This window comes from Sturnira hondurensis, unplaced genomic scaffold (assembly GCF_014824575.4).
Source record: "Sturnira hondurensis isolate 20B ecotype Veracruz unplaced genomic scaffold, ASM1482457v3 Scaffold0016663, whole genome shotgun sequence".
Lineage (NCBI taxonomy): Eukaryota > Metazoa > Chordata > Mammalia > Chiroptera > Phyllostomidae > Sturnira > Sturnira hondurensis.
This window is the reverse complement of record NW_028089294.1, coordinates 11,196,880-11,222,755: the sequence shown is the minus strand read 5'-3', so window position 1 is coordinate 11,222,755 and position 25,876 is coordinate 11,196,880. Positions and strand designations below refer to the sequence as shown.

General features: G+C 42.5%; 1 protein-coding gene across 2 annotated transcripts in view; it reads left to right on the top strand.

Annotated features, from left to right (window-relative positions):
- The window catches only part of TTC27 (tetratricopeptide repeat domain 27), a 136,067-nt gene extending 110,467 nt beyond the window's left edge, over positions 1–25,600 (top strand). For both annotated transcript variants that reach the window (XM_037066609.1, XM_037066608.1), the window contains exons 16-20: positions 2,359–2,524; positions 18,317–18,514; positions 19,772–19,883; positions 24,056–24,156; positions 25,353–25,600. In XM_037066609.1, the coding sequence (XP_036922504.1) occupies positions 2,359–2,524; positions 18,317–18,514; positions 19,772–19,883; positions 24,056–24,156; positions 25,353–25,475 (700 nt within the window). In that variant the 3' untranslated portion in view covers positions 25,476–25,600. The remainder of the gene's footprint in view (positions 1–2,358; positions 2,525–18,316; positions 18,515–19,771; positions 19,884–24,055; positions 24,157–25,352) is intronic.
- Positions 25,601–25,876: the final 276 nt, after the last annotated feature.

Below are 25,876 nucleotides of genomic sequence, written 5' to 3'. Positions count from 1 at the left end.
TCTGACTTCAGCCCCACCTCCTACGCGGGTGGGAGGACTGGGGAGTCTCAGCTCCTGCCCGTAAAGGTAGTTGCCGGAACGTGGGAGTGGGCACAGAGAGAGGAATAGAGAAAGGAGAAAACCCAAAAGGAACAATGTATGGCTGAATTCGAAATAGTGTTAGAGTAAAAGTACTTTCCTTTTTATCTGTAAAGGATGGTGGGCCAAGGGATAAATGAATCAGTACATTTCATAACAACTTAAGGTACATTGTTTAAAATAGAGACTAAAACTCAACTGTAGTAAATTGGCTGTTATGAAAAGACTGAAAGGGCTTGGTTGTAAGGAAGTCATTTTGATCGATACCATGTATATATTAGAGATTTGGTCAAGACCCTTTTGTTGAGATAAACTTTAACTTTTGCAGTAGGTGACATGAAGTTCTGTTGACGTCCTTGTCAATAAGAAGTTTTTAATAGTCTTTCTGTATTTTCTGAAGTGGCTGGTGTAAGACAAGGGTTTCGTGGTAGTTTGGTAAACCTTGCCTATAGAACTACCTGTCCTAGCTTTAATTTTTATTGATTTATTTGGCTTGTATTTCTTTACCTCATTTTGTATAATTTGCCCATAGTGTTCTCTTATGTTTTTTTATTAACTCTAAGTGGAATTTAGTTAGACATTTGTCTGTTTTCTGAGTTACTTTCAAAGAGCCAGCTTTTGATTTAGTTGATTAATATATTCTTTATTATTATTTTGTATCGTAACTCTTCTTTTTTCTTGTTACTTAAATTAATTTGGTGTTTTTCTTATACAAAATAAGTTGCATGTTTTAACTCATTTATTTTCCATCTTTTATATCTTATAATTAAGGCATATGAGATCTTAGATTTCCCTCTGAATGTTGTTTTACCTATATCCAGCATATGGTGATATATAGTACGTACATTATTTTCTAAATATTTTGTGCTCTTTAATGTGAACTTTTTACCCCATTGTGAGGTATTTTTTTTAAGGAGCACATTTTTAAGTTCCCGGGAATACAATTTTTAAACTATCTATTGACTGTTGATTTCTTTATTTAAACTTTATTTTTATATTTTTAAAGATTTTATTTATTTATTTTTAGAGATGGGAAGGGAGGGAGAAAGAAAGGGAGAAAACATCAATTTGTGGTTGCCTCCTATGTGCCGCCTGCTGGGGACCTGGCCTTCAACCCAGGCATGTGCCCTGACTGGGAATTGAACCAGTGACCCTTTGATTTGCAGGCCGGCGCTCAGTCCACTAAGCCACACCAGTCAGTGCTGACTGTTGATTTCTTATTTAATTGTAGATAATAAGGCCTATATACTTTTAGTTTAATTTTTTAGTACAAATAAGTCATAATAATTTTTGTTCTAAGTAATTAAAAATTTACTGACATATTTAATCAATTTCTATTATCAGCATTGGTCATTTCTTGTATTGCTTCCTTTCTCTTTGAATTAATTCCCTTTTATTTTTGTAAGAAGGGATCCTGTAGTAGTTCTTCTAAGTTAGGGTCAGCAGGTGGTAGACTCTCTTAGTCTCCGTATAGCTGAAAATGTTTGATTTTGCATTTACTCTTGAGTGGTATGTTTAGCTGGTTGTAAAATTTTTGACTTACAGTTATTTTCATTCAGCAAGTCAAAGGTAGTTTTATGTGTTCTACTACCATCTTTTGTTGCTAATGATGTATCTACTGTTTTCTAATTGTCGTTATTGTGTAGGTTTTAGGATTGAGTTTACGTCCTGCAATTTCACACAGTATATCTGGCTGTTGGTTTATCTCTATAATGCTTAGTATACAAAATATACTTCTGAGCATAGAATTTAGATCTTTGTTCAGTTTTGGAGAATACTTAGCTATTTCTTTTCATGGGTAGTATTTTGCCATTTTCTGTATTTGTTTATACTCTGGAATGTTTGTCAAATATATGTTTGAGGCTTACCTTTCATTCTTTCCTCTGTTTCTTTATTTTTTATTTTTGATTCTGAATTCTCTGTAAATTCCTCACTTTTATTTTTCATCTGTTCTATCTTTGGCTGTATGCAGTCTAGTTATTATCCTAGTGAGGTTTTCTTGTTCTAATGTCTCAATGCCAAAATTTTTAGTTCTTTCTTATTCATATCTCCCCAATCTTCTTTTATTTCTAACTATTCTTGTTTTTTAATTTCCTGCTTCTTTAAAAAAATTATAGGAAAATTTTAGGTAGTCTGGAGTTGGTTGGGTCTTTAATTCTGTTAATTAGCCTGAAGGATTAAGGGCTAAGAGAAAGTCTATATCAGTATTTTACACACTTAGCTATGGGCTATTCAGCTATGATGACTAGTATTGTTCTCTTTCAACTTTCACCCCGATAGAGAAAAGGCCTTTAGAACCTTACAGGAAGCTCTCAAGTGCAACTACGAACACTGGCAGGTCTGGGAAAACTACATTCTCACTAGCACAGACGTTGGGGAATTTTCCGAAGCCATTAAAGCTTATCACCGGCTCTTGGACTTAAGAGACAAATACAAAGATGTTCAGGTAGGTTGTTAATATTTTGTTATTTCAGTTTGCGTTTGGTATTAACATTTGACTAAAGGATATAAATTGTTTCCTTGATTATAAACAGGAAAATTTTGCTAAACATGTGTGATATATGAAGAGTGGTTTTTTCTATAGTCAAATATTCTGTTACATATTAAATTTGGCATTCCAGGGTCAAATGTTTGTGCAGTCACAGATTAATATTACTGTGGCCCAGTTATGAAAATCTGATGTGTAGCTGCATATGTAGTCAGCCTGCAGAAACCAAATGGAATGCTGTTTGTGTTTTTTATTACTTTGGTTGTACCATGTAATAGCTGGAGGAAATCCCACACTCGTTTACTTACTCACTGAGCAAGGATTTACTGCATACTTTATGACTATTCGAACAACACAAACGTGAAGACTTTACATTTTCTTTGCAATATTCGATGAGCTGGCCTTCTTCTTGGTGAGATGAAGTCATAACTGGTTGACTTGTAGCACAGCACAAGAAAAACAAACCACTAGATCCACTCAGAAAATGTGGGAGACTTGCAGCCCCTGCATTTAATGTACAAGATCTCATGGGTTCCCCTGTGGTTGAAGACTGTGTGAAGACAAGGTATGCAGGAGGGTGTTGGGTCAAGGTCAGGGGGCTTGGAAATATAACCCTTTATTTGCAATAATGAACATACTCTATTTAAAATGGTGAATTCGGAATTATGAAAAAATACAAATAACTAGAAATAACATCTAGTATATGGTAATACCTCACTACCCTTTTGACTTAGTGTCTGTACTTGAAATGTTTAAAAAATGTACCTCCCCTGGGCCTTGTCTTACAGTCCCAGCTCTTGACCTGTGCATGCTTGGTCTTGCAAAGCCAGCTCTATGATTGGCCGAGCTACTTTAAGGCTCAGGTCCTCAGTCACCACCTGAAAGATCTGTGGCTTCAAGTAGCACCGTATACCCACTTATAGGAGCTATGTCGGCACCTTCAGTTACTTTTCTTTTTCTTATTTTTTGTCCTTTCTAAATATTGCATGTTGACCATCCACTATAGAAAGAAGGGCCTTGAGTTATATAGTGAGGACCGAATAACACGTGGATGGAGGCATGCAGTTTTACACCCTGGAGAGGACAGGAACCCTAGCAGCTGTAATTGGCACAGTCCTCTGGCAGTCTAGTACTTGTTCTATTTGCAGAGCTGAAATTCTCCATTGAGGTGCTTCTTTCTCTTCTACACTCAGCCCCTTGGCAAAGGATACCAATGAGGTTTTGAACAGATTCAGTGTTGCCTGACTACTGAGCATGGAACAGAGATTCCAAAGTGCTTATATATATTTTTATAGGTCAACTGTAATTTTTAAAAAGCCCTTCTTTACCAAGAAAGCATTCTAAAGCCTGTTCTTAAAATCTCAGGAAGAACATAATTTATATTGATAGTACATTTCATTTGACATTTGAAATAAACTCTCTTTTTTCACTCACATTAAAAATACACATAAAACACTTATACCCACCCTCCTCATTTAGCCCAGCATTCTGTAGCATTGTGAACTGCCAGAGCAAGAATTCTCACTGCTAGAGGGGCCCTGAGTAAGCTGCATCTCCACCAGGATGACTTTGGGGAACAAACTCATTTCATGGTTGGACCCTTATCATTTAAATTGAGGGTATTAGGCCCTGGCTGGTGTAGCTCAATGGATTGAGCACGGGCCTGCGAACAACACGATCGCGATCGCGGTTCGATTCCTAGTCAGGGCACATGCCTGGGTTGTAGGCCAGTTCCCAGCAGGGGACTCACGAGAGGCAACCATACATTGGTGTTTCTCTTCTTCTCTCCTTCCCTTCCCCTCTAAAGATAAATAAATAAATAAAATTTTTAAAAATGTTCAAAATGAAAAAAAATGTTCAAAATGTTATGACTATAACATTAAAAATAAATAAATAAATTGAGGGTATTAGCAAAGCAAGCTTCATAGGATTTTATGCATTCTTTCTTAGACCTGATGCCCTAGGGAACCCACCCTTTGGAGCACAGGGCCACACCCACCTCTAGCATTGTTTCAGACTTAAGGCATTGTTTCAGGGTTAAGTCAGGCCAAGGAGGTAAGTCAGCCAAGAGATTAGGAGACTTATAGCAGAGAGAATAAGGACTCAGGCTGTGTCAAAGCTGAGGGGCAAAGGTCCATCATCCCCTTTTTCTATAGCCCCTCAAGTCCTTCCCTGAGGGCCCCTTCACGACCATGCCTGTCTTAGGTCGTCCCTCTTTTGAGGAATCCTACACGTCATTGGCTAACCAGTCATCCACCCAGGGCCAAGTAGGGTAAGGAAAAAGTGGACAGAGGTGGTGCCCCTACAAGGAAGATAAGCTTTGTCTCCTAAGTGGCTTCTGGTCCCAAGGTCCTTTACTCAACCTTAGCCACGGGGGATTACAGCTTCTGAAAATAGGCAAGGTAGTTCCCAACACTCGGTGCCCATAGGAGTGGTTTTACATAAGGAGCTCCACAGCTGGGGCTGGGCCCTTCTTCTTTCTCAGGAGGCAGACTTGTGCGTGTTACTGTACATAAGCATCCAAGGGAGCAGACTTTTCCGTTTTACCTCTCACTCCGTCTCCCCTGCTCCCCGAGACACACACGTCAGGGTAGAGGGGGACATGATAGAATGGTAATAACTAACAGTCAGTCAGGGCTTGCTGTGCCCAGACAGCATTCTAAGCACTTGACGTGGGTTAATTCAGGTCGTCCCAGCCCCGTGAGGTAGGTGTGTGCTCTCAGAAGCCGTGTCTCACTCCAGAATGTTTGCATGTGTCTCCCCCCTTGTTTTAAGGAAATTAATGATATGAAACATGGTAACTGTTCAAAGATTGTTTTGAAAATCCATTACTTGTACATCATAAAGAGGTATAAAGTCATTAAGGTATTGTTAATTGTAGTTGATTTAGATGGTATTGTGTATCAAGTATGCCAAGTGTCTGAGAGGCACTTATTCCAGAAAAATGGCAAGACAAAACGAAACAGTGGCTTTACTGAAGAGGACAATTTAGAATGAAATGGGTTCAGCCTTGCTCATCCCAATCTCCTGCAGTAACAGCAACTGCGGACGTATTGGAGAATTTTACTTAGGATTCCCTTTGTCCTTACCACTCTCCCCTCTCCCCAGCTTAGGTGTCTGTCTCCTTTTCTTTCAGGGTGGAAACTGTTCTTGCAAATGTTCAGAATAACACTGCTGTTTGTGAGCATTTGTACATGTGTGGGGAGACAGGTGACATGTAGAACAATATGTTGGTGCTCAGTGGCAGATACCAAGGAGGTAGCTCCAGCAAAAATAAGCCGTGTGTAGGTAGTTGATTCTAGCGATAAGACTTTCATTTGGTGATTGGGCATGCGGTCTACCGAACCGAACTCATTGGAATTATAATAACACGTGCTTAGAAAGCTTTCAGGAGCCTTCTCTAAGACAATTATGGAACTCAAATAATGGTATTTATTCTAAGGAATTCTGGGCAGTTCTCAGTCAGTATAACTCATTTTTGAATAAAAAGGTTTTTTCTTAAGTTTTTAATTTAGAACTAATAAGGATGCAGAGCTTGATGAAAATGTAAAGAATGATAATATAGTGTAACATTACCTTTTAAAAATTTTATCCAGCCACTACATTTTAAAATTTTTATGAACATTTTTCATAAAAGAAAAAAAAAGGCTTAAATCATTCTGAAGTTCAGTGGAAATTTAGTTGTTTCCTAGGGAAAATGATTGGGACTTAGTTTAAAGTCATGGCTAGCTAATAGTTTAGTCTCTTTTTCCCTCGAATTCTTTCTTTGTTCCTCAAACTCAGAATATGAGACAAACCTGCGCACACTGGTATTCATCTGGGCGTGAACATTTCCATGAGTTTCAAACTAGTTTCTGGCACAGTTTAGTATTTTTAGAAATACTCAAGGGTAGCACGTGGGCTCGTGGGATTCCGTCCTGCAGCCTGCCTGGTGCCGCCCGGAGGAGCCCCAGGACTGGGCCTGTTACAAGAACTATTGCTGATAAACAGAGCGCTCTCAGAGATGTGCTATAACGCAGTGTGCTGTAACGATGTTATGGCTGTTAGCTTAGTGTTTTACATTTGGCTTAGGGAAATGTTGCTAGGAACATAATGAACAGATAACCAGTAACTTGTCTCGGGTCATGTCTGGTCTTCAGCACCTTATGGTAGACACTTCCAGGTGTTCGGGTAGAGAGAGGGCCACCATGAGCTAGTGTTGAGTTTACACCAAGCCCTGTTAATAGCTCTCTTTCGAAGGGCCACAGAGTGCTGATGGTGGTGCTTAGTCTCTGGCAGATGTGGGCAGACCTCCTCCATGGTGGTGAAATCATCACGGAAGGGAAGCCTTGATGGCTAGTGATGGGCTCAGTCGTATTCAGCTTCGTTGCGTATTTGTGTCATCGTCAGTGTACACCGAGACACTTGATTAGTTGTCTGGAATATTTTTGTCTTGGCTAAAAAAAGTTAATTCAGTTCTATAAGTTCAACAACAGGTGTCTTTCATTAAAAAAAAAACAACCCTCTGATATTCTTGTGTTTGACCCTACCTGACCTCACTGTTTTTTCAATAATTATTTATTGATTTTAGAGAGAGAGAAACATTGATTTGTGATTCCACTTACTTATGCATTCATTGGTTGATTCTTGTATGTGCCCTGACCAGGGATCGAACCCACAGTTTTGGCGTGTCGGGGTGATGCTCCAACCAACTGAGCACTTGACCAGGGCCTAGCCCTATTCTATTTTAATTTGCCTTAAAATTCTCTTTTTATCTGTTCTTTTCTACCTCTTTATAGATGTAGTTATTAATAAGTGTATAAATTCACACTCATTTTTCTACAGACACAGAGCAAATTATTATTTTTTCATTACTTATAATAAGAATGACCAAGTATACTACCTTTCTCATTTCCTGCCTTTTCTGTCTGTGTCTTAATTTTGACTAATTCATAGATTAGTATGTCAGAAATACTTTTCTACATGGTTCATATCTATATTCATATCTGGACTATACATACTTTTATTAATCTGTCATAAAACTAGTTTTCACATTTCTACACAATTAGTCCCTGTTCAGTTTCCCAGTTTTCTTTTTTTTTTTTTTAAGATTTTATTTATTTATCTTCAGAGAGGAAGGAGAGAGGGAGAGAAATATCAATGTATGGTTGCCTTTCATGTGTCCCCTGCTGGGAGTTGGCCTGCAGGGAACCAGCCTGCAACCCAGGCATGTGCCCTGGCTGGGAATCGAACCTCGATCCTCTGGTTCGCAGGCCCGCGCTCAATCCACTGAGCTACACCAGCCAGGGCTCCCAGTTTTCTGCTGTGGTGAATAATGCCATGAATACCCTTGTAGTCCGTGTATATTCATGCTTCTCTCCTCAGAGTAAACCCTAAATTGGCTTGTTCTTTTTTCTCCACCCCCCCACTTTCACCCTCCTTCCTGTCTTCCTCCTCCTTCTTTGATAACTTAGCATTTGGGGGGAAAATTTAAATATTACATTATTATGCCCCATTTGCTGTTTATAAATGGGAGAGAAGGGAAGAGGAGGAACATATAATCGAGTGCTCACCGTGTTCCCATGGTGGCCTTTTAGGGGACATGCAGTATTCGAGGAGGATGCTAAATATTCCTCCTTTTGCAGTGGATGACTGGTGACGCAGGGAGGTTATGTGACTTGCAGTCATGAAGCTGGTAGGAACTGAAGCTAGAAATCCCATCTAAGCATGCCTGTTTTCTTCTTTGTGTTGAGTTGAAGTCTGTGGGAAGATTTATGTTAAAAAACATATTTTCCCATCATATTCATGTGCATGTGAACTATATGTAACAAAACTTTTTTCCAAATTGGTGTATAAATTATTTATAATCAAATGCACAGATCTTAAGTGTAAGTTTGCTGTGTTTTGACTGTCATATGTTCTCATGTCACCACTTCCCGGAACAGACCCTGAACGCTGTCATTGTGTGCCCCTTCCCAGGCCCCGCCCCCTCAGCCCGGCAGCTACTTGCTGATTTCTGTCACCCCAGATCAGCGATGCTTTTTCTGGAATGGTGTATAAGTACAACCGTGTGCCATCTATTCTTTCACACGATGTTGTGTGGCTTTAGGGCTTTCTTTGGGGACAGAGGGAGGTGGTATTGATGTGTCTGGTGCGGCTGCCAACCAAACCGAAGTTCTAGAACAAGTGGTGGCTGAGTATCACCTGAAAGAAAAACGCAGAGAGAGGGACATATTTTATATAAATTATGTCTCTGTAACATAGGTGCTCTCTCCATTTTGCTGCTGAAATATCTGAGACGCAGCAGGAGAACTAACAAGGCCGATGCTTCACAGCTAACTGGTGATAAAGCCAGGACTTACAGTTGGAGTCTGGCCTGTTTATCCTGAAGCCGGTGCATGCTTTTCCCACACACTAAGTTTTTTTTTCCTTGTGGAAGCAAAAAAGAAAATGTTAAACTGCCTACCTCACTCTGATAACCGAGGCTCGGGGAAGCTACGGGTCGGGGTTATCAGCCCAGGAAGCGGAGCAGGTTCTCTGGAGAGGGCCAAGTGGAGCAGGGCGTTAGCCAAGCTGGGGAAGTGGCCTCACTCCTGGCCTGGAGCCCTCCTGGACGGCTTTGTAACTGGACTAAGGCAGCCGGATTCCTTCCTGCTTCAAAGACCTCCAGGATTCAAGGGCCAACACGTGTGCTTTTGGCCAGGCTTTTGGTGGGACGTGGCCAAGGACTTCAAGGTTTGTGTTGGCTAAGAGGATCGTTAACGCTTTTCTCTTTGTGGAGACTCCTCAGCATTTATATCAGAATCACTTCCCCTCCACTGGAGAAAACAGCCACTCTCTTCAGGGGCTAGTGGTGGTTCCACACCATCGTTCTCCGCTTGCCGCATCCCCCAAGCACGGCCTATGGTGGAGGCAAGAAACAGGCTTGGGGTAGAGAACGAAACAAAAGTTCTGTATTGCCGCAATGAATTAGAGGTGCAGGGTCGGGATTTATAAGTCATTACATGGAATCAGTAATGTGACGTTGGTTTAGGGGGTGTGAGGGACTAGGTCGCTGTTCATACTGATAAAAATGGAAGCCCTCTAAAGCATCCAGGCTCAAAACATATGCTTAGCTTATTTTATGGTATAGAAAATGAATTCCAAATAAACTAAATATATGCTAAATATTTTCTCATCTCAGATGAATTAGGAATAAAATTGGATACTTAGCAAATTTTCTAAACTTTGAAACAAGGAGAGCTTAAAGGAATTTTCATGACTTCATTATAAAATATGTGACAAAAATATTTGTAACAAATAGGAAAATAAAAATCTAATAATATACTTGTTATATAAAGAGTTAACATCTGCTACAGAAATGAACTGGACAGAGTAAAGGATTCAGAAACAGACTCAAGTAAGTGTGAGAATTCAGCAGATGACAAGGATGGCATTTAAATCTGGGGTAAAATTAGAGTATTCACTATGTACTGGAATAGTTGGTCACGCATTTGGGACCGAAAACCGGAGCTCTGTATCACTCCATGAGCCAGAAGAAACACGAATGACAGCATATTTAAGTTGAAATGCCTTGAGCAGCAGGATCGTGTTACAGGTATTGGCACAGATTCTGGGGTTCGACAGCCTGGCCTCTGCCCGCCTCTGCCCGCCTCTGTCTACGTGACCTCGGGCAAATACCTCAACCACTCGTTCTTTCGTTTCCTAAAGTGGGAAGATAACATTGGGTTGGCCAAAAAGTTCACTTGGTTTTTTCCATAAATGGCTCTAGTGGTGCTTAGCTGCCTTTAACTTCACATGAAACAATTTTTTTAGGCTGTGTTGTAACAGCTGTCATGTCAACATGCATTTAAAAAATAAAAATTGATGAATTTTTGTATAGCCATTTTAATACTGAAGATGGAAGAAAATACATGACATTTCGATATATTATGCTTTATTATCTCAGGAAATGTAAAAACACAACTGAAATGCAGCATAGATTTGTGCAGTGGGTGAGGAAGGTGCTGTGACTGATGGAGCACGTCGAGAGTGGGTTGTGACCTTCGTGCTGGAGAGTTCTCTCTGGTTGTGGAGATGGTGGAGATGCTCCGCCATCAGGTGGACCAGTTGAAGTTGATAGCGATTTAATCAGGACGTTAGTGTAATTGAGGGCAATCAGTGTTATTTATACCACACGGGAGATAGCCGACATACTCAGAATATCCTAATCAGTAAAATTATTGGTGAAAATGAAAAATGTGTCTTTTCTTTTATGGGAGAAAACCTAAATAAGTGTACTTTTTGGCCAACCCAATTCTTAGTTTCCTGGAGCTACCGTAACAAATTACCATAAATTTGGTGTCTTCAAACCACAGAAATTTATTCTCTTCATTCAGTTCTACAGGCTTGAACCCGAAATCAAGATGTTTGCTGGGCCATTGCTTGCTCCGAGGGCTTCTAATAGCTTCCAGCGGTCCCCGCATCCCTGGGCTTGTGACAGCATCACTGCCTCTCCGCCTCTCCCTTTATCCACCTCTCACCTCCTCTCCGTGTCTCTGTGCGTCCTCTCCTCTTCACTTGAGAACATTAGTCCTTGACTTTAGGGTCCACTTCATCTAGTGTGACCTCAGCTTATCTAATTGTGTTTGCAAAGACCCTGTTTCCAAATAAGGTCACGTTCTGCAAGGCTTGAGTTTTGGGGGGACACCGTGTGACTCACCACAACTGCCATGGTTCCTTTCAGGGAAAAAGCAGTGGCTTTGAGAGCAGTGGGATTGGTAAAGGCGGGGTTGGCTCCAGCACACAGCTCATTGGTAGCTGTGTGGTGGGTGCACGGAGGCACACCAAGGAGGCCAGAGAGACCTTGACTGGTCATGCGAAGGTCTCGCCTTTGGCAGACAGCACCCAGTGTTTGAACATCTGGAAGGGAGGGAAGAGATAGTACGAATAGGGAGGGAATTAATAGAAAAAGGAAGAAAGCTTTCAAAGAGAGAAACTTAGTCATAAGTAATACTGAAAGAAGACCAGAATCCCAGGCCAAGATGAGGAAATTGAGATATGTGTGTGGATATGTACATACTCTGGAAAGGGGTTCAAAACTCTTATTTGATCCATGTAGGTGTCTGTAACCCCAAGAAAATAGTTAAAATAATCGTCTTTTCAGATAAAAAAGGAAGTAGCCCTTCCCTTTATAATCACTCTGGATTAAAATTTACCTCTGTGACTTGGGTTCTCTACCAGTGGGAAGATACTACTGAATGCAGTTGTCTACTGCACGTGGATACTTTGTGCGCACTTGTGTCCCTGCTGTCGCCTCCACATTTTCCTGCTGCTCTTCGGCAGGGACTCAGCAGCAGCAGCATCTTCCCACTCAGTGCCCACTTCCTGAGCTCCCTCCCCTTTGGAAGCCCTGCCATTTAGGCTCATCTGTACCAGTCTGCTTAACGAATGTACAGTTGTCAAGGTTTGTGTCCCCAACGTTCACATTTGGGGGTTCAGGAAAAGTAGCCAGTAACGTGTTAGTCCATCAGAGTGAAAACACTGAGAACTTTCAAAAACTAGAGTAGCAGATGAATGTGTTCAGTAGTATTTTCCCGTCAGCTTGTATGCTCTGCAGTCTCTATGATGAAGATTCACAATAAAACTTCTGACATTGGGGGAAAATGAGGTTAATATGAATTAAGGGAAAATTGAAATATCTTAAAAGGAAAGATCTTTGCTCAACTAACATTTGGAAGGAGATTCTAACTCCCTAATGATAAAAGAAATGAAATTCAGAGTAACAACAGCATATACCGTTAGTAGAACAAAATATCAGAGATTTAAAAAAATAGTGATATATCCAGTGCTGGTTATATTCAGGGAAATGACATATTTTCATTTACAATTGATGGACATCTAGTTTGATTTAGCTCTTTTAGAAATTATCTAACTTACCCCTAGAGTTTACCCTAAAATGTTTATTTCCTTGATGTCGTAATTCTGTTCCTGGTATTCTAACCTAGCAGTTTTTAACTGGTGTGCCACAAGAATTTTTAACACATGCTGTGCCTGACTGTTCAGTCAGGGGCACTGACCTCTTTTCCCTTAGATCAATGGTTCCTGACCTTTTTGGCACCAGGGACCAGTTTCATGGAAGACAATTTCTCTAAAAAATTGGGAAAATTGGGTGAGGGAGCAGAGAGGAGTCAGAGCTAAGGCAGTAATGTGAGCGAAGCGTGGGTGCTCACCCACTGCAGACCTCCTGTTGTGCGGCGGGGCTCCCAACAGGCCGTGGCCTGCGGGGTGGGGACCCCGCCGTAGACTGCCAAACATGACAACAGCCAGCACCACAATAGCCGTCTGGTGTGAATGAATCAAAATTATCGTTAATTTTTTTGTCTGATTGGCAAAAATTATATTTTTTAGGGTGCTACAGAATTTTAGTGATTGGTTTATGTGTGCCATGAGGTGAAAAAGGTTGAAAATCGCTATTGTTATCTAAGGGTGGCTTGAGAGTGAAAAACATCATGAGGCACAAAAAATGCATTGAAGTGTTATTTATAATACTAATAATAACAGTGATAGCACATGGAAACAGCCTAATTGCAGGGGAATTATTAAACAGATTGTGGTGTATTAACCCAGTGGAATATTTTGAATCTATTAAAATAATTATTTTATATGAAAGCATGAAAAAGCTGTATGACATAATGTTGAATAAAAAGGTAAAACGGTTTACATAGTATTATGTTAAAAATTTACACATAATGAAAAGGTTAGAAAGAAAATCATTGAAGTGTTAGTNATACTAATAATAACAGTGATAGCACATGGAAACAGCCTAATTGCAGGGGAATTATTAAACAGATTGTGGTGTATTAACCCAGTGGAATATTTTGAATCTATTAAAATAATTATTTTATATGAAAGCATGAAAAAGCTGTATGACATAATGTTGAATAAAAAGGTAAAATGGTTTACATAGTATTATGTTAAAAATTTACACATAATAAAAAGGTTAGAAAGAAAATCATTGAAGTGTTAGTAGTGCTTGGCAATTTTATTTTTCTTTTTCATTAGGTCTAATGTCTTGGGGAAATTTTTAATTGAAAAAAACTGTAGAAGTCTGTCTAGATTTGGTTGATTCAGGTTTGCTTCAGAAATGATAATAAAATAATCAAAGTTAATAGCATACACCTTTCATAAAAAAGAAATTTTTTAATATAAAAACTTACTGTTAGTAAGGAAAAGAGAACAGAGAAGTTAGGAGCTGTGCTTTCTAAATTAGTATTGCAAATACTCGAGGGCAAGGGCAAGAGCCAGGGCCTGGGCTATGGGTTCCAATCCAGCTCTGCCTTCTGACCTCAACTTTTTTGTGTTCCAATTTCTTCCTCTGCAGAATGCAAGTAACGAGAGCGTCTTTCTTTAGATTTGTTAGGAGGATTAAGTGTGTTCATAGAGCCCCTGAATCGTAGGATGTGTGTGTGTGTGTGTTTCTACCATCACGCTTGTCTTACCATCCTCATCGAAGCTCAGGAGTCAAGTATCACTGGTGCTCAAAACCCAGCTCCACGACTCATGTCACGTGACCTTGAAGAAGTGCATTTACTTCTCGGGCCTCAGTGTTTTGTAAAGTGAGGGCAGCGAAGTGCCTCCTTCCTAGGGCCACTGAAGATGCAGCCAGGCGAGGTTCACAGAATGAGTGCTCATGTCGGTAGTGGACAGATCCAGGGCTGACACCAGGTGGTGGATGCTGTTGTTTTAGACCTGAACCATGAGGAAATGTAGGAGCACACAGAGAGCGCGCCAGTGAGGAGGATTTTTGCTGCCTACTTCTGACAGAGGAAGGTCGTCGAGGGTCAGTGATAATCCTAAATTGATAGGTTTACACTGCTTTACAGTTTCAGAGCTTTTGCTGTGTGTACTGACTCCTGATACAATGGTTCTGTGATTTAGGAGAAAGAAGATCTGTCCTCATGACCACTGTTTCCAACTTCCTAGCATTCCCGCATCTTCACGGTGGCCTTCAGCAACATGCTCGAACTTCCTCCCCATCCAGGTCTAGCTGCTCCTGTGCACTGGGCGGCCAGGCAGATGGTGCGCCCAGCACTTCGGACCAGAAGCCCATTGTGCTTCCCGGGGCCGTGTAAGCAACCATCCAAGGGGCCGTGTCTCGGATCCTGTTTCGCCGAGCGTTGTGTCCTCTCTGAGTTCTTAACTTTAGTATGCTGCGCTTTAGCTGCTCGCTACATACGTGGGAATCGATCGTCTTAACTACTACTGATGGTGCAACAATCGAAACGATTTACCCATTTTTATCCAATTTACAGTGGAAGAAAGCTCCTACTGTTTAATTTTTTTTTTTACTTTTGCTGGTGCAAAGGTGAATAACGCTGGTAAACTTTGTGGCCTGCCCAGGAGGAAACAGTACTCCCTGGTGATTCACTTAATCAGAGGAATTCTGCGGCAACACCCTTTGTTCCGTTTAAGTTACAGTGATCTGTTTCCCAAAGAAGGGTTAAATGTGTGTTAAAAGTTACTGTTTGTATGTTTAGTCTGGATATTTGGAATGTGATTTTTCTTAGTGGGAGAAAAATAATATTGTTAGCTAGTAAATTATTAAATTATTCTAATGTTCTTCTTAAATAATTTGGCTATCATTTTAAAACCATTTTTAAGGTTACACATTTGCCCCATTTGTTAATGTATTTTAATAATTTTTTCCCTTCAGTGCATGGTGCTTTCTTAATTGCAGGAAACAGTGTTTTAGTGAACTTTCGCTGAGATGTAGTGCCGTAGAGAAAGGTGTACAGATCATTAGCAGACATAAGAACTGTCACAGGGGGGTGCACACCTGTGTGACCAGCCCCCAGAGTGCGCATCAGATTGTCACCGCACTCCCAAAGCCCAACCACCTCCTCCCTACAGCCCACATGTGCCGAGGACTCAATTTCATAATAAAAGCTAAGATGTGAATATTCACGTCGCCATCATTTTTCGTCTTTGCCAATCTTTGAATATATTTATTATTGCTTTTTCTGTATTTTTAAATTAAATTTTTTATTTTATTAAAATAGCACATACTTACTGTTTTACAAGTTAAGTAGCAGTAAAAGTCTTATAACACAACATAGCAATTTCCTGCTCTCCTCTTTCCACTTTTCAAGGTCCTTCTCCTCAGAGGGGAGAGTCCCTGTAGTATTTTTTCCAATGGTATATTTTTTATGTTTTGTGATGATAGTTTATACTGCTCTTATTCATTAACCAAATTTAGATGTTTTTAGTTGACTTCCTATCATAGTAAGTGAGGATTTAACTCTCTTATACCAGCATGTCTGCTACTTCCCTGTCTTATTATCCCAATATATTTACATTAATTTTTTGGTAAAGTGAATACTCTTTGTTAACATCCTACCCCTGTGTCAGTGATATTTAGTATTACAGGACACTAGGGTTGGGGGTATCTTTTGCTTTTTGTTTTTTGTGATGTCAACACTTGTCTTGGTTTTCATGATTTTCTCTCTGTGTAAGCCTCTTGTATAAAATCATACTCCCTCCTGCCCTCCATCCTCTGGCTTTATCTCTGGACAGTCACCGACCCCTGTCATTGCCCAGTCCTGTGGGGTCTTCCACCCTGATCTGTTGTGGATGGATGCTCCTGTCACTTTCTTAGCTGCAGGTTCTCCCGACATCGCCTCCTCCCACCTACCTGCGCACTCCTGTCAGTGCCTGGGCCGCTGTTTCTCTCCCTTCCCTGTCAGTGTTTGTTAAAATTCTGTCCCATCTGATTCCTGCCCAGCACAGTCTCTTCAGGCAGCATGTGCCATGGCCACGAGGGACTTCTATTTCTAGTTCTCTGTAGAGAACTTTCTTCTAAGCTCCAGATTCAGCTACTTAACTGGCCATTGAACATGAGAACAGAGAGTATAAAAACAAATTTGCCATTGTGTCCACTCCTGCTCACGGTCCCATTCTCTTCTTGTGGTATCTGCCTGTGAATTAGGCAGAGGTGTTTGGTGTCTGTCTGCCCACATTCCCTTCTCCCTACCCCGCCCCCATAACCCACGGCACTGCCGCTTTCCATTTCTGCCGGCCAGAAGACCCAAAGTTTTCTCCCTCGTTTAGGCTGCAGTGAGGGGTGGGATGTTGGGCCAACTCTGAGATCCCAGAAAAAATAAAGTACTTTACTAATTTAGTGTGCTTCGGTTGTACATGTTGGTAACTACCGTAATAAAGCATCACTGTCCAAACGTGTTAATTCCAGAGATGTTTACAGAATGAGCACTCGAAACAAATACAGGAATCTACACTTTCTCCTTTATCGTTACCTTCAGACTTAAAGCCATGGGTGGGATTGTAATATGAACTTCATTACTTTATAATTTAAAACTACACGTGTGGGATTGTAATGTGAATTTATAGGCAGAGACAATGTACCTTGTCCAGACAAGAAAGAAAAAACAATTGTATGTTCTCCTGCCACCTTCTGTCTCTGTGTATAATTGGGACCGTAAGTCTGGGCTCACCCTCCTCAGTGCTCACGGTCCACAGGAGCTCCGTTTCCCCAGCCGCATCCCCTGTGTGGGACATGTGAGCACGCTGATGCACTGGTTGCGTTTCTGTTAGCAGTGCTTTCTGCAAGGAGTGTGTTCACTCAGTCTCCCATTCAGGCACAAGTATTTAACGAGTTGGCGCTGTGTGCCAGGCACTATGTTAGACCCTGCGATACGAGCTGATGAAAGGTGCTGCTCTCCCGAAGCTCAGAGTGAGACAGAGATGTGGACACCACCCCCTCCTCACCCCCTCCTCACCCCCTCCTCACCCCCTCCTCGGCACCTGGCTGCTCACAGTGCGGTTGGCAGACCACCAACACGGGCGCCCCCTAGGGGCTTGTTAGAAGTGCAGATCTCCATCCAAGGTGGATCGGCATCTCCCCCGAGGATGCACATCTGACAGGCTCCTGGCCGATGCCAGTGCTGTCGGCCCCCGGGCCAGGCCAGGCTGGCTCTCTGGGTGGACCAGGTGTGTGCTTTCTGGACCTCCTGGACGCTGCCTTGAGACACATTGTCTAATGCATAATAGGCAGGTGTGCCTTGTCATGACAATGGAGCCTGCTGCGGAGCTCAGCCCGTCTGTCCACATCCAAAGCATATGGGATAGAGTGTGTAAAGACTAAAGAAAGCAAGGTCGCCAGGAAGTTGCCAAGTGGTGAGCAGACCTGGGGGAGTTGGAAGGATAAGAACTACTTTCTGGGCAGCCTGTGTGCCTATTGCATTTGCATTAGCGTTTATCATGCGGCAATCCCGAAGAACCGGGACCTATTTTAGGAAGAGGGATCTGGGATCTGCGTTTCACTCTGGATAGATGGTGTGTGAGTGGTTGATGGGACGTGCTGGAAGGTAGGAGGTGCACAGTCAGCCGTGGAGCTCCAGAGAGGAGCCTGGCCAGAGTGGTGCCACCTGTCGGAGCAGACTTGGTAAAATACACGAAGCCAGAGGTGTGGGTTGGGAGAGAGCGCTCAGGTGAGGAGAGAAGAGCCCTGAGTACAGGGCCGTGTGGGAGAAGAGTGTACTGGAAGAGCCCTCCCGGAGCCTGCCTGCAAAAGCGCCCAGGGGCGTAGTCGGCTGGCAGTTCTGGAGGGGGCGTTCAGGATGGCTCGACTTGTATTCATTTTTCAAAAGTGTAGGGATGATATTCCAGTAGGTTAGCAGCGTGAGGTTTGTCACTGTCACTGGTGATGGTGGCCCTTTGCTCCCATTACTGGCTGGTGGTTTCTAGCTTACCAGTTCCTGCTGTGCGTTTTGTAAGGTCCTGAAGATCCTGGTGAGGGCGGTGACTGAGGGGATGACGGACCGCAGTGGGGCCACCGCCACCGGCCTCAGAGGGAAGCTGCGGGAGTTACTGGGCAGAGTTACTTCAAGAGTGACAAATGACGGGGACATCTGGAGGCTGTACGCCCACATGTACGGGAATGGGCAGAGTGAGAAGCCCGATGAAAATGAAAAGGTACGTCCTTCTCCACTCCTGCCTCTTGTCTAAACATATGTGTAGTGGACCTGCTCTTTTGCTGGTGGGAGGAAAAGTTTAACAATTTGAAAGATTAAATTAATGTGCTTAAATTTTCAGTTTTGATTCAGTCTTTAATGTAAGCACTTTGAATTGTGGGCGGGCAGGTTAAGACTTGTGAGCGTTCATCTTTTCTCTGCCCATGAATTTTTCTTACACAATTGTTCTCTGTTTCCTGCCAAAGGGTCTCAAAGCTGCGCCATACTGCCCAGAGCTGCGGCAAGCAGCTGGCTCTCATTCTGTACTCCGCACCCTCGCCGCAGGCTCAGTGCTGAGGGCTAAGGTAGATTGGGTACAAGGACAGAAGAGGGTTTAAATCTGAGATGAGGGCTATGAGAGGGAAAAAGAAAAAGGAACCAGATAAGAATATCGGAATCGAGCTTTTAAAGTTGCAACATGAAATGCTTGGTAAAGGCCGCCAGCCCTGCCCCCACCCCAAGAGCACCCCATACACTCGATGAGGCCTTGGGCCTCTTATCTCAGGACGCACAGAAGCCTCCAGGGTTTCCCGGGTTGGAATAATTGTTGTGGTCTTTTCAAAACATCCACACAAACCAGGTGTACTCCTGCATGAGTTTAGAATTAGCCACGGCACAGCTAATTGGTGGGACTCTTAGTCGTTCTCTCCTCCCTCGGCCCGCCCAGCCGGCCTCTCACTGTGCCTTGTCAGCTGGAGAACCCATACTCACCGCACACTCCCACCCCTGCGTCCGGTCCTCCTGCAGCTGCCGGACCACGGGCTCCCTTCCCTGTGTGGAATTGGGGTACTCCGAGTTCTCTGACGTGTGAGTTCCCCCCTCAAGAGTCGGGTTGTGAAAGGGAGGGAGTGATGTGAATTTCTGAGTTCACACACCTACCAGTAATAACATAGTTTCACCAACTTCACATCTTGTTCTTTTAACTGGCCTCTGGCCGCAAATGGTAAGGAAATGCCTGTGCTTCTTGTCCATTTCCAAGTTGGGCATTTACATACTTCTGTTTGGAGGGAAGCGTCTCAGTCCAGATACATCCATTTGATTAATCGCTGATCGCCGTCGAATGCTCATTTTTACCCCTTTGCTGAGAACGAGAGACACTGGGCTGTGTCACACAGATGCTGGTTTTCAAGTTGCAGTTGGTTCCATGTGACTCCCAGGAAACAGAGCTGAACGTGATTTCCACTTGTTTTTCTGAGTGGTGTTCTTGTTCTTCCCTCAGGCGTTCCAGTATCTCTGTAAGGCGCACAAGTGCGACACGCAGTCCGGTGGTTGGGAGAAGGACGTCACATCATTCAAGGAAGTGGCTCAGAGAGCCTTGGGACTGGCACATGGTATTTAGCGCGGCACTTGCTGTCCATGCGTATCTTAGTGTGCTTTCACTGATGAGAGACAGTAGTAGTCAGAAGTAAAGTTTCATTCCATACGGTTTCAGATTATTTCATTATATTGAAATTATTGTATTTAATTCAGCAAATCTTTACAGAACAACAACTGTGCAACAGGCACTTTCGAGCAATAAGGAATAAATAGGATAGAGGCTTAAACACTGTTTGAAGAAGTAACAGGTGTAGATAGGAAATGTGAAATTATTTAGAGCTATGAAATGTGTTTGCACCTGTATTTAATCTTTGTGCCACGTAGTCTATTAGCATTGATTACATAGTGTTAATGATATCGGTTACATTTTCCTGACTCATATTCTTTATAGATGAAAATATATACTCAGCCCTGGCTGGTATAGCTCAGTGGATTGAGCGCAGGCCTGCGAACCAGACGATTGCAGTTCAATTCCCAGTCAGGGCACATGCTTGGGTTGCAGGCCAGTTCCCAGCAGGGGACTCACAAGAGGCAACCATACACTGATATTTCTCTCCCTCTCTCCTTCCCTTCCCCTCTAAAGATAAATAAGTAAAGTCTTTTTAAAAACCCTATAAATTAAAAAAAAAGAAAATACGTATTCATAAAATACATAGATTTCTGGAATATATAGCAATATATGAAGGGCATGGCATATATAAGAGAAATAACAATATAATCAAATATCTTTGAGAAATGTAGTGGGTGATATTTGAGGGGAGGGGTAACCGTATCTATAAAGTTGCATACTTGTGGGGGAAATATATTCCAGGTAAAAGGTACTTTTAGTTATTTGCATTAATGAAAATACACCAGATAAATTTGGTGATGCGCATTTGTATTTATGTTGGCTTATGGGTGGGGGAGGGCCTGGGACTGCAGTTCAAATAAAGGAATGAAGCCACAGTGTTAAGAACTGGATCACAAGGACTGTGAGCCCCTCCTGAAGTCCTCCTCTGAATTCTTCTGCAACTAACAGTGACAGCAAGTAAGGAGCCAGTGGAGGACGACGAGAAGGGTGGAGCTCTGGAGTCAGGGACAGCTGGGTTCCAGCACCGCCACGTACGTGCAGGCGACTTTGGGGAGGTTATGTCACCTCGCTGAGCCTCAACTCTCTCATCAGGAAAACGAGACTATACCAACATAGGTTATGAAGTTAGGCAGTTATGAAGAAAAAAGGAAAGCACAAGCATAAATGAAAAACACAAATTTAAAAATACATTTAAAAAGTACTCACCAGTGTCTTACACATAATTGAAGCGTTAATCCCTTACTTTCTCACCCCCACCTGCTTCCTTAGGGGGTGGAAGAGCTGATCGATGGATAAGGGACCCAAACTAACAACAGGAAAAACGAGGAATGGGGATAAAGTTTAACTTGCCTTTAAAGAAGTAACAGTATTCAAACAAGTTGGAAATAGAGTTAGTAGTTAGTAATTCTACTTATGGCCTTTGAGATCATTGATAAAAATATGTGAATGTTCAGTTGGCCGCTGAGGCCACAGTGGTCAACTTGTGCGGCAGGAGTTCTGGTGGGGAAGCTGAGCGGGTTGGCCCAGAGGCGGGTGCGGGGACGGCCTGGGGCGCCTGGAGTTGATGTGGCTTGTGCTGGCCTCACAGTGGGCGCGCGCACGCTCAGGTGGAGTTCAGTCCTGTGCCTTTGGCCTTGTGTTTGGGGAAACCCATGCCCAGATGTATGACGTGCATAGTTACAGCAGGGTGTGATTTACTTTGAAGAATTTATCTCTTTTAATCTGCCAGCTCGCCACAGTTCTGTGAACAGCTGGCTGAGTAACAGTCAAAGCCAAGGTATTTTCTGTGATCACTGAGCGACGACGGTGTTAATCCTGTCAAATGCAAACTTGCAGGTTGAAGGGGCGCGCTAGGGAAAAGCCTGCACTTTGCACCTCAGAGTTGATCTTAGACTGTTTTTGGTGCTTTCTTTCATCTGGGTGGTTTTTGGAGAAAAACTAGGGTCTTCTCTTTTCAGTCTTCCTTTGACTTGTATCATTGGGTTGGTGCTTCTGCAACGTTGTGAGTGTATTTGAGCGGACGCTCAGCTTTGGTTTCTAGTGATGTCCAGTGAATCTTTCTAGATTCATGAAGGTGAGCCTTAACCTTGCTGCCTCTGTGCATCACTGGTCAGTGGAAGAATCAGCTGGGTTTCTCTGTTATTTTCCTTTTTATCTTTCTCTCCAACACTGTTCTACACTCCACCCTATGCTGAAAAGGAACTAGAACATTCAAAAAAATCTCCACACCATGTAGTAGCTATTGGATTGCTATTTTTAAAAGTAGCCATGTGCTCCAGAAAGCTTGATAAGGTACTGCAGTCTGTATGGAGTGTTTGGGGTCTTTCTCTGGCAGTAGTGTCATTGTGGGCTCGTCTGTACCATCTGCAGGGCAGGTATTCACTCACAGTCTCGGCTCCTCTGTTTTCTGGGGAAGGGCTGGCGAAAGATCAGTCCTTCTTTGCCATCCAGGAACTTTTAAAATGATAATGTTGCACTTGCACTTCAGTCAGCCTGGAGGGAATGCTGTGTTCCTGGGCGTCCTTGTGTGTCTGTCTGTCTGGCTGGCTGGCTATGTGTCTCCATCTCAAATGCATGTAGAAAATGGGGTTGAGGAAAGGACTGATAGAGTGTGTGTTTGTCTTTTTGCTCTGTTTTTGTTTTTCTCAGAATGAAAATAAAGGATCAAAAAGAGAATCAGCCCTGGCACAGATGGCTCAGTTGGTTGGGCATTGTCCTGCAAGTTGAAAGGCTGCCGATTTGATTCCTGGCCAGGGCACGTGCCGGGCTTGTGGGTTTGGTCCTCGGTCAGGGTGATGTTTCTCTCCCTCCTTTACTCCCTCCCTTCCACTCTCAAAATAAAATAAAGTAAAATAAAATAAAATAAATAACACCTGTTTCTGATACAAGTTAGGTATCAATCAGCCCAACTTCCGCAGATGTGGTAGGTACAAGTGTTCTTTGCTAAGGGACACAGCCATCATAACACCCCCTTTTCTTGGTTAAACCCTTTGAAAATGAATTAACCTCACTAGTTACCGTGCATCCTTTCATTCTTTAGCTAAGAAATGTCAAAGTTTAATTATTATTTTGAAATAGGAAAGTCAAACCTAGTTCTCACTAATCACAAAGATATTATGAATTAATGATAAAACTATGTTTGCCAGGCACAGGTAGCCTCCACCCACTGGCTGGAGTTTGCATACAAAAAGGACTCTATTTCCTATCCCTGGTCCAAGGCCTAGGGTACTGAGTAGGCTTTAATTGTTGCAGTCTTTAGTGTAGTTTTCAAATGTGTGGTTATTGTTCTGTTTGTAGTGAGCATCATTCAGAGGGACAAAAACAAGACCAGATTAGTGGAGCAATACCAGGCGTTGTATTTTTACAAAGCTCTTTGCTTGTTTCTATAAAGTGTTAATAGCTAGGTCTTCTGCCAGGGAGGATTATGCCCCCTTCATAATTTCAAGTTTTAGGGAAAGGGTTCCCCAGAATGCTGGAGGCAGAATCGTTGGAGAAGAGAGACTTCCTTCTCCCCAGGCCCTGCTGATGCCAAAGCGTGGCTCAGCAGCCAGAGCCCAGTTGTGGCCGCATCTTAAAGTGCAGGCACATCGGTTGCTGATATCAGTTCTTCCAGATGGTGATGTGAACCCTGAATATGAAATTGTACTGAGAACTGAACTGTAAGCATCTGTCATGTCACTTCCTTGGGTCGGTGTCATCAGCATTGTGAGTCCCCATTAGGGACTCAGTCCTGGGGAAGCCACACTGAGATGTGCCGCATCCGTTTGGCCCACGGTGGGCACTTTGTGTTCAGTTCAATTCTGTTTGTTTCTGAGTAATTTCAGTGTGTGTGTGTGTGTGTGTGGTGGGGGTAGGGTCTCTTCCTGATGGTCAGTAACTCACCAAAATTCACCTATTTTCCTCAAAATTCTCTTTTTACCCATAAGTCACCCTTCTGAAAGAAAGATAAATAGAAGAATTATGCACATAATTACCCTTTTTCCAAATTAAAAACTTTCCATGAAAAATATTTCTAAAGCCTATTACTATAAAATCTTATTAAATAACTGTTTTTTTTAACCTGTGAATTATCATCAGCAGTTTTTACAGATGCTTTTCCCTACATTTCCCCTCCAGTGGCTGTGAAATGCAGTGAGAACAAGTCCAGTCCCCAGGAAGCTGTGCAGGCGCTTTCTTCCGTGCGGCTCAACCTCCGGGGCCTGGTGTCCAAGGCCAAGGTGAGAGCGGGAGGGGCAGCTGTGGATGGGGCAGGGCCGTATTTCCAGCCAGCTGCTCTTGAATTTCCTTTTCCTTCAGCAGCGATTTTAGGCCCATGTTACATTTTAGGTGTTGGCCCCCAGGTAGATACTTGTACTGGTGAGGGTCTTACTGGCCCAATGTCTAGACCCCCTCGGGGTGGGTAACTTAGGACTCTGAGAAACTAACACTCACAGTCCAGCCCTTAATGCTCTTTCTAAACTAAATTAAAACACTTCTTTTTCATGTATCACTTTTCCCAAAGTGGGGCATACGTGCCACTGGCAGCACTTGGGTGAACTTACAATTTTAATATATATTTATTTCAATTTATATTGGAAAAAAGTATAAACACAGCAGACTTACAATCCCATGAATATTATTGCTTATTTTTTCATTTAGAGTAATGCTCCAGTGTTTTCTTTAAAAAAGACTTTTATTGTATGAAAACTGCATTAGAGAAAAAAATACTAAGTAGGTTGTCAATGGATCTGATAAGAATGGTTCAGGTAGGTGGGTGACTCAGGTTTGACGCCAAACACACACACCTTCAGTTTACGCACACGGCCGGGGCCAGGGCGGGGATGCCTGCATGCCCCCCAGTTCCTGGGCCCAGCGAGCCTCGCCCCGGGGGCCACTGCAGCAGCCTGGAGGGGGTTGGAGTGTGCCACACAGGGCAATTCCTTTCACTGAGAGGGGGTTCAGGTACTTTTATTTTGCTGCTTTGTTTTGCATTGACTAAATCTGGATCATCTTTGTGGCCTCTGAGTCCTAAGCTGTAATTAATTTCAAGTAATTAACATAAAGGCTCTGATTTATATGAATTTGAATATAAAATATATTTTTGCTTATATATGCAGTGAGTAGGCTTGTTTTGGGTGAATAATATACATTCATCCAGAACCATCCTACAGCATTGAACTGCATAATCAATATTCATAGCAAGCACGTTGAAGAGCAGAGCTCATTTGAATTCACAAGTTCAAGTGTGTTGTTTGTTCATCCTTTGTTGTAGCTGGTGCATTGCTAGGCGGTCAACAGAACAAATATTGCTGTCGCTGTTACAACATTGTGGAGTTATTATGCAAAGGGAACTAATTCTGTACTCTGATTCTATATTATTTCAAAAAGATTTTCATTGTTTTTTGATAGTTCTACTTCGTCCTTTGTGTTGCAGCAACTTTTTACAGATGTGGCGAGCGGAGAAATTTCCAGGGAGCTGGCCGATGACGTGGCAGCTCTGGAAGCCGCGGTGGGAGAGCTCCAGGACCTCAGCAACCAGTTCCGCAATCGGTACTGAGCGCCCCGGAGTGCTTCCGGGGGGCGGCGGGGGAGGGGGCTTTTGCCTATGGGGTTTCTCTTTCCCTGGGTATCTGACACTCAAGGTACTGATTTTTGAAATAAATTTCTTTTTTATGGCCAACACTCTTGCTTTTGTGATTTTCCCCCCGCAAATATTTGAATTGCCTGAGGTACATTAAATGAAAAGTCCCCTATTTCTTTAGCTTAGTTACAGTTGAATTCAGTATTTTTATGACTTTTGATGTAATTCAGCAAAAAAGGAAAAAATATATAGTTTCCTTTTTAGCATAGAGTTTATTCTCTCTCAGCCTGAAATGAATTACATCATTCTTTGGAAAAACTTGGTTCTAACAAGGAAAAAAAATCACATACTGTAAGTTTGTGGAATCATCAGACTAT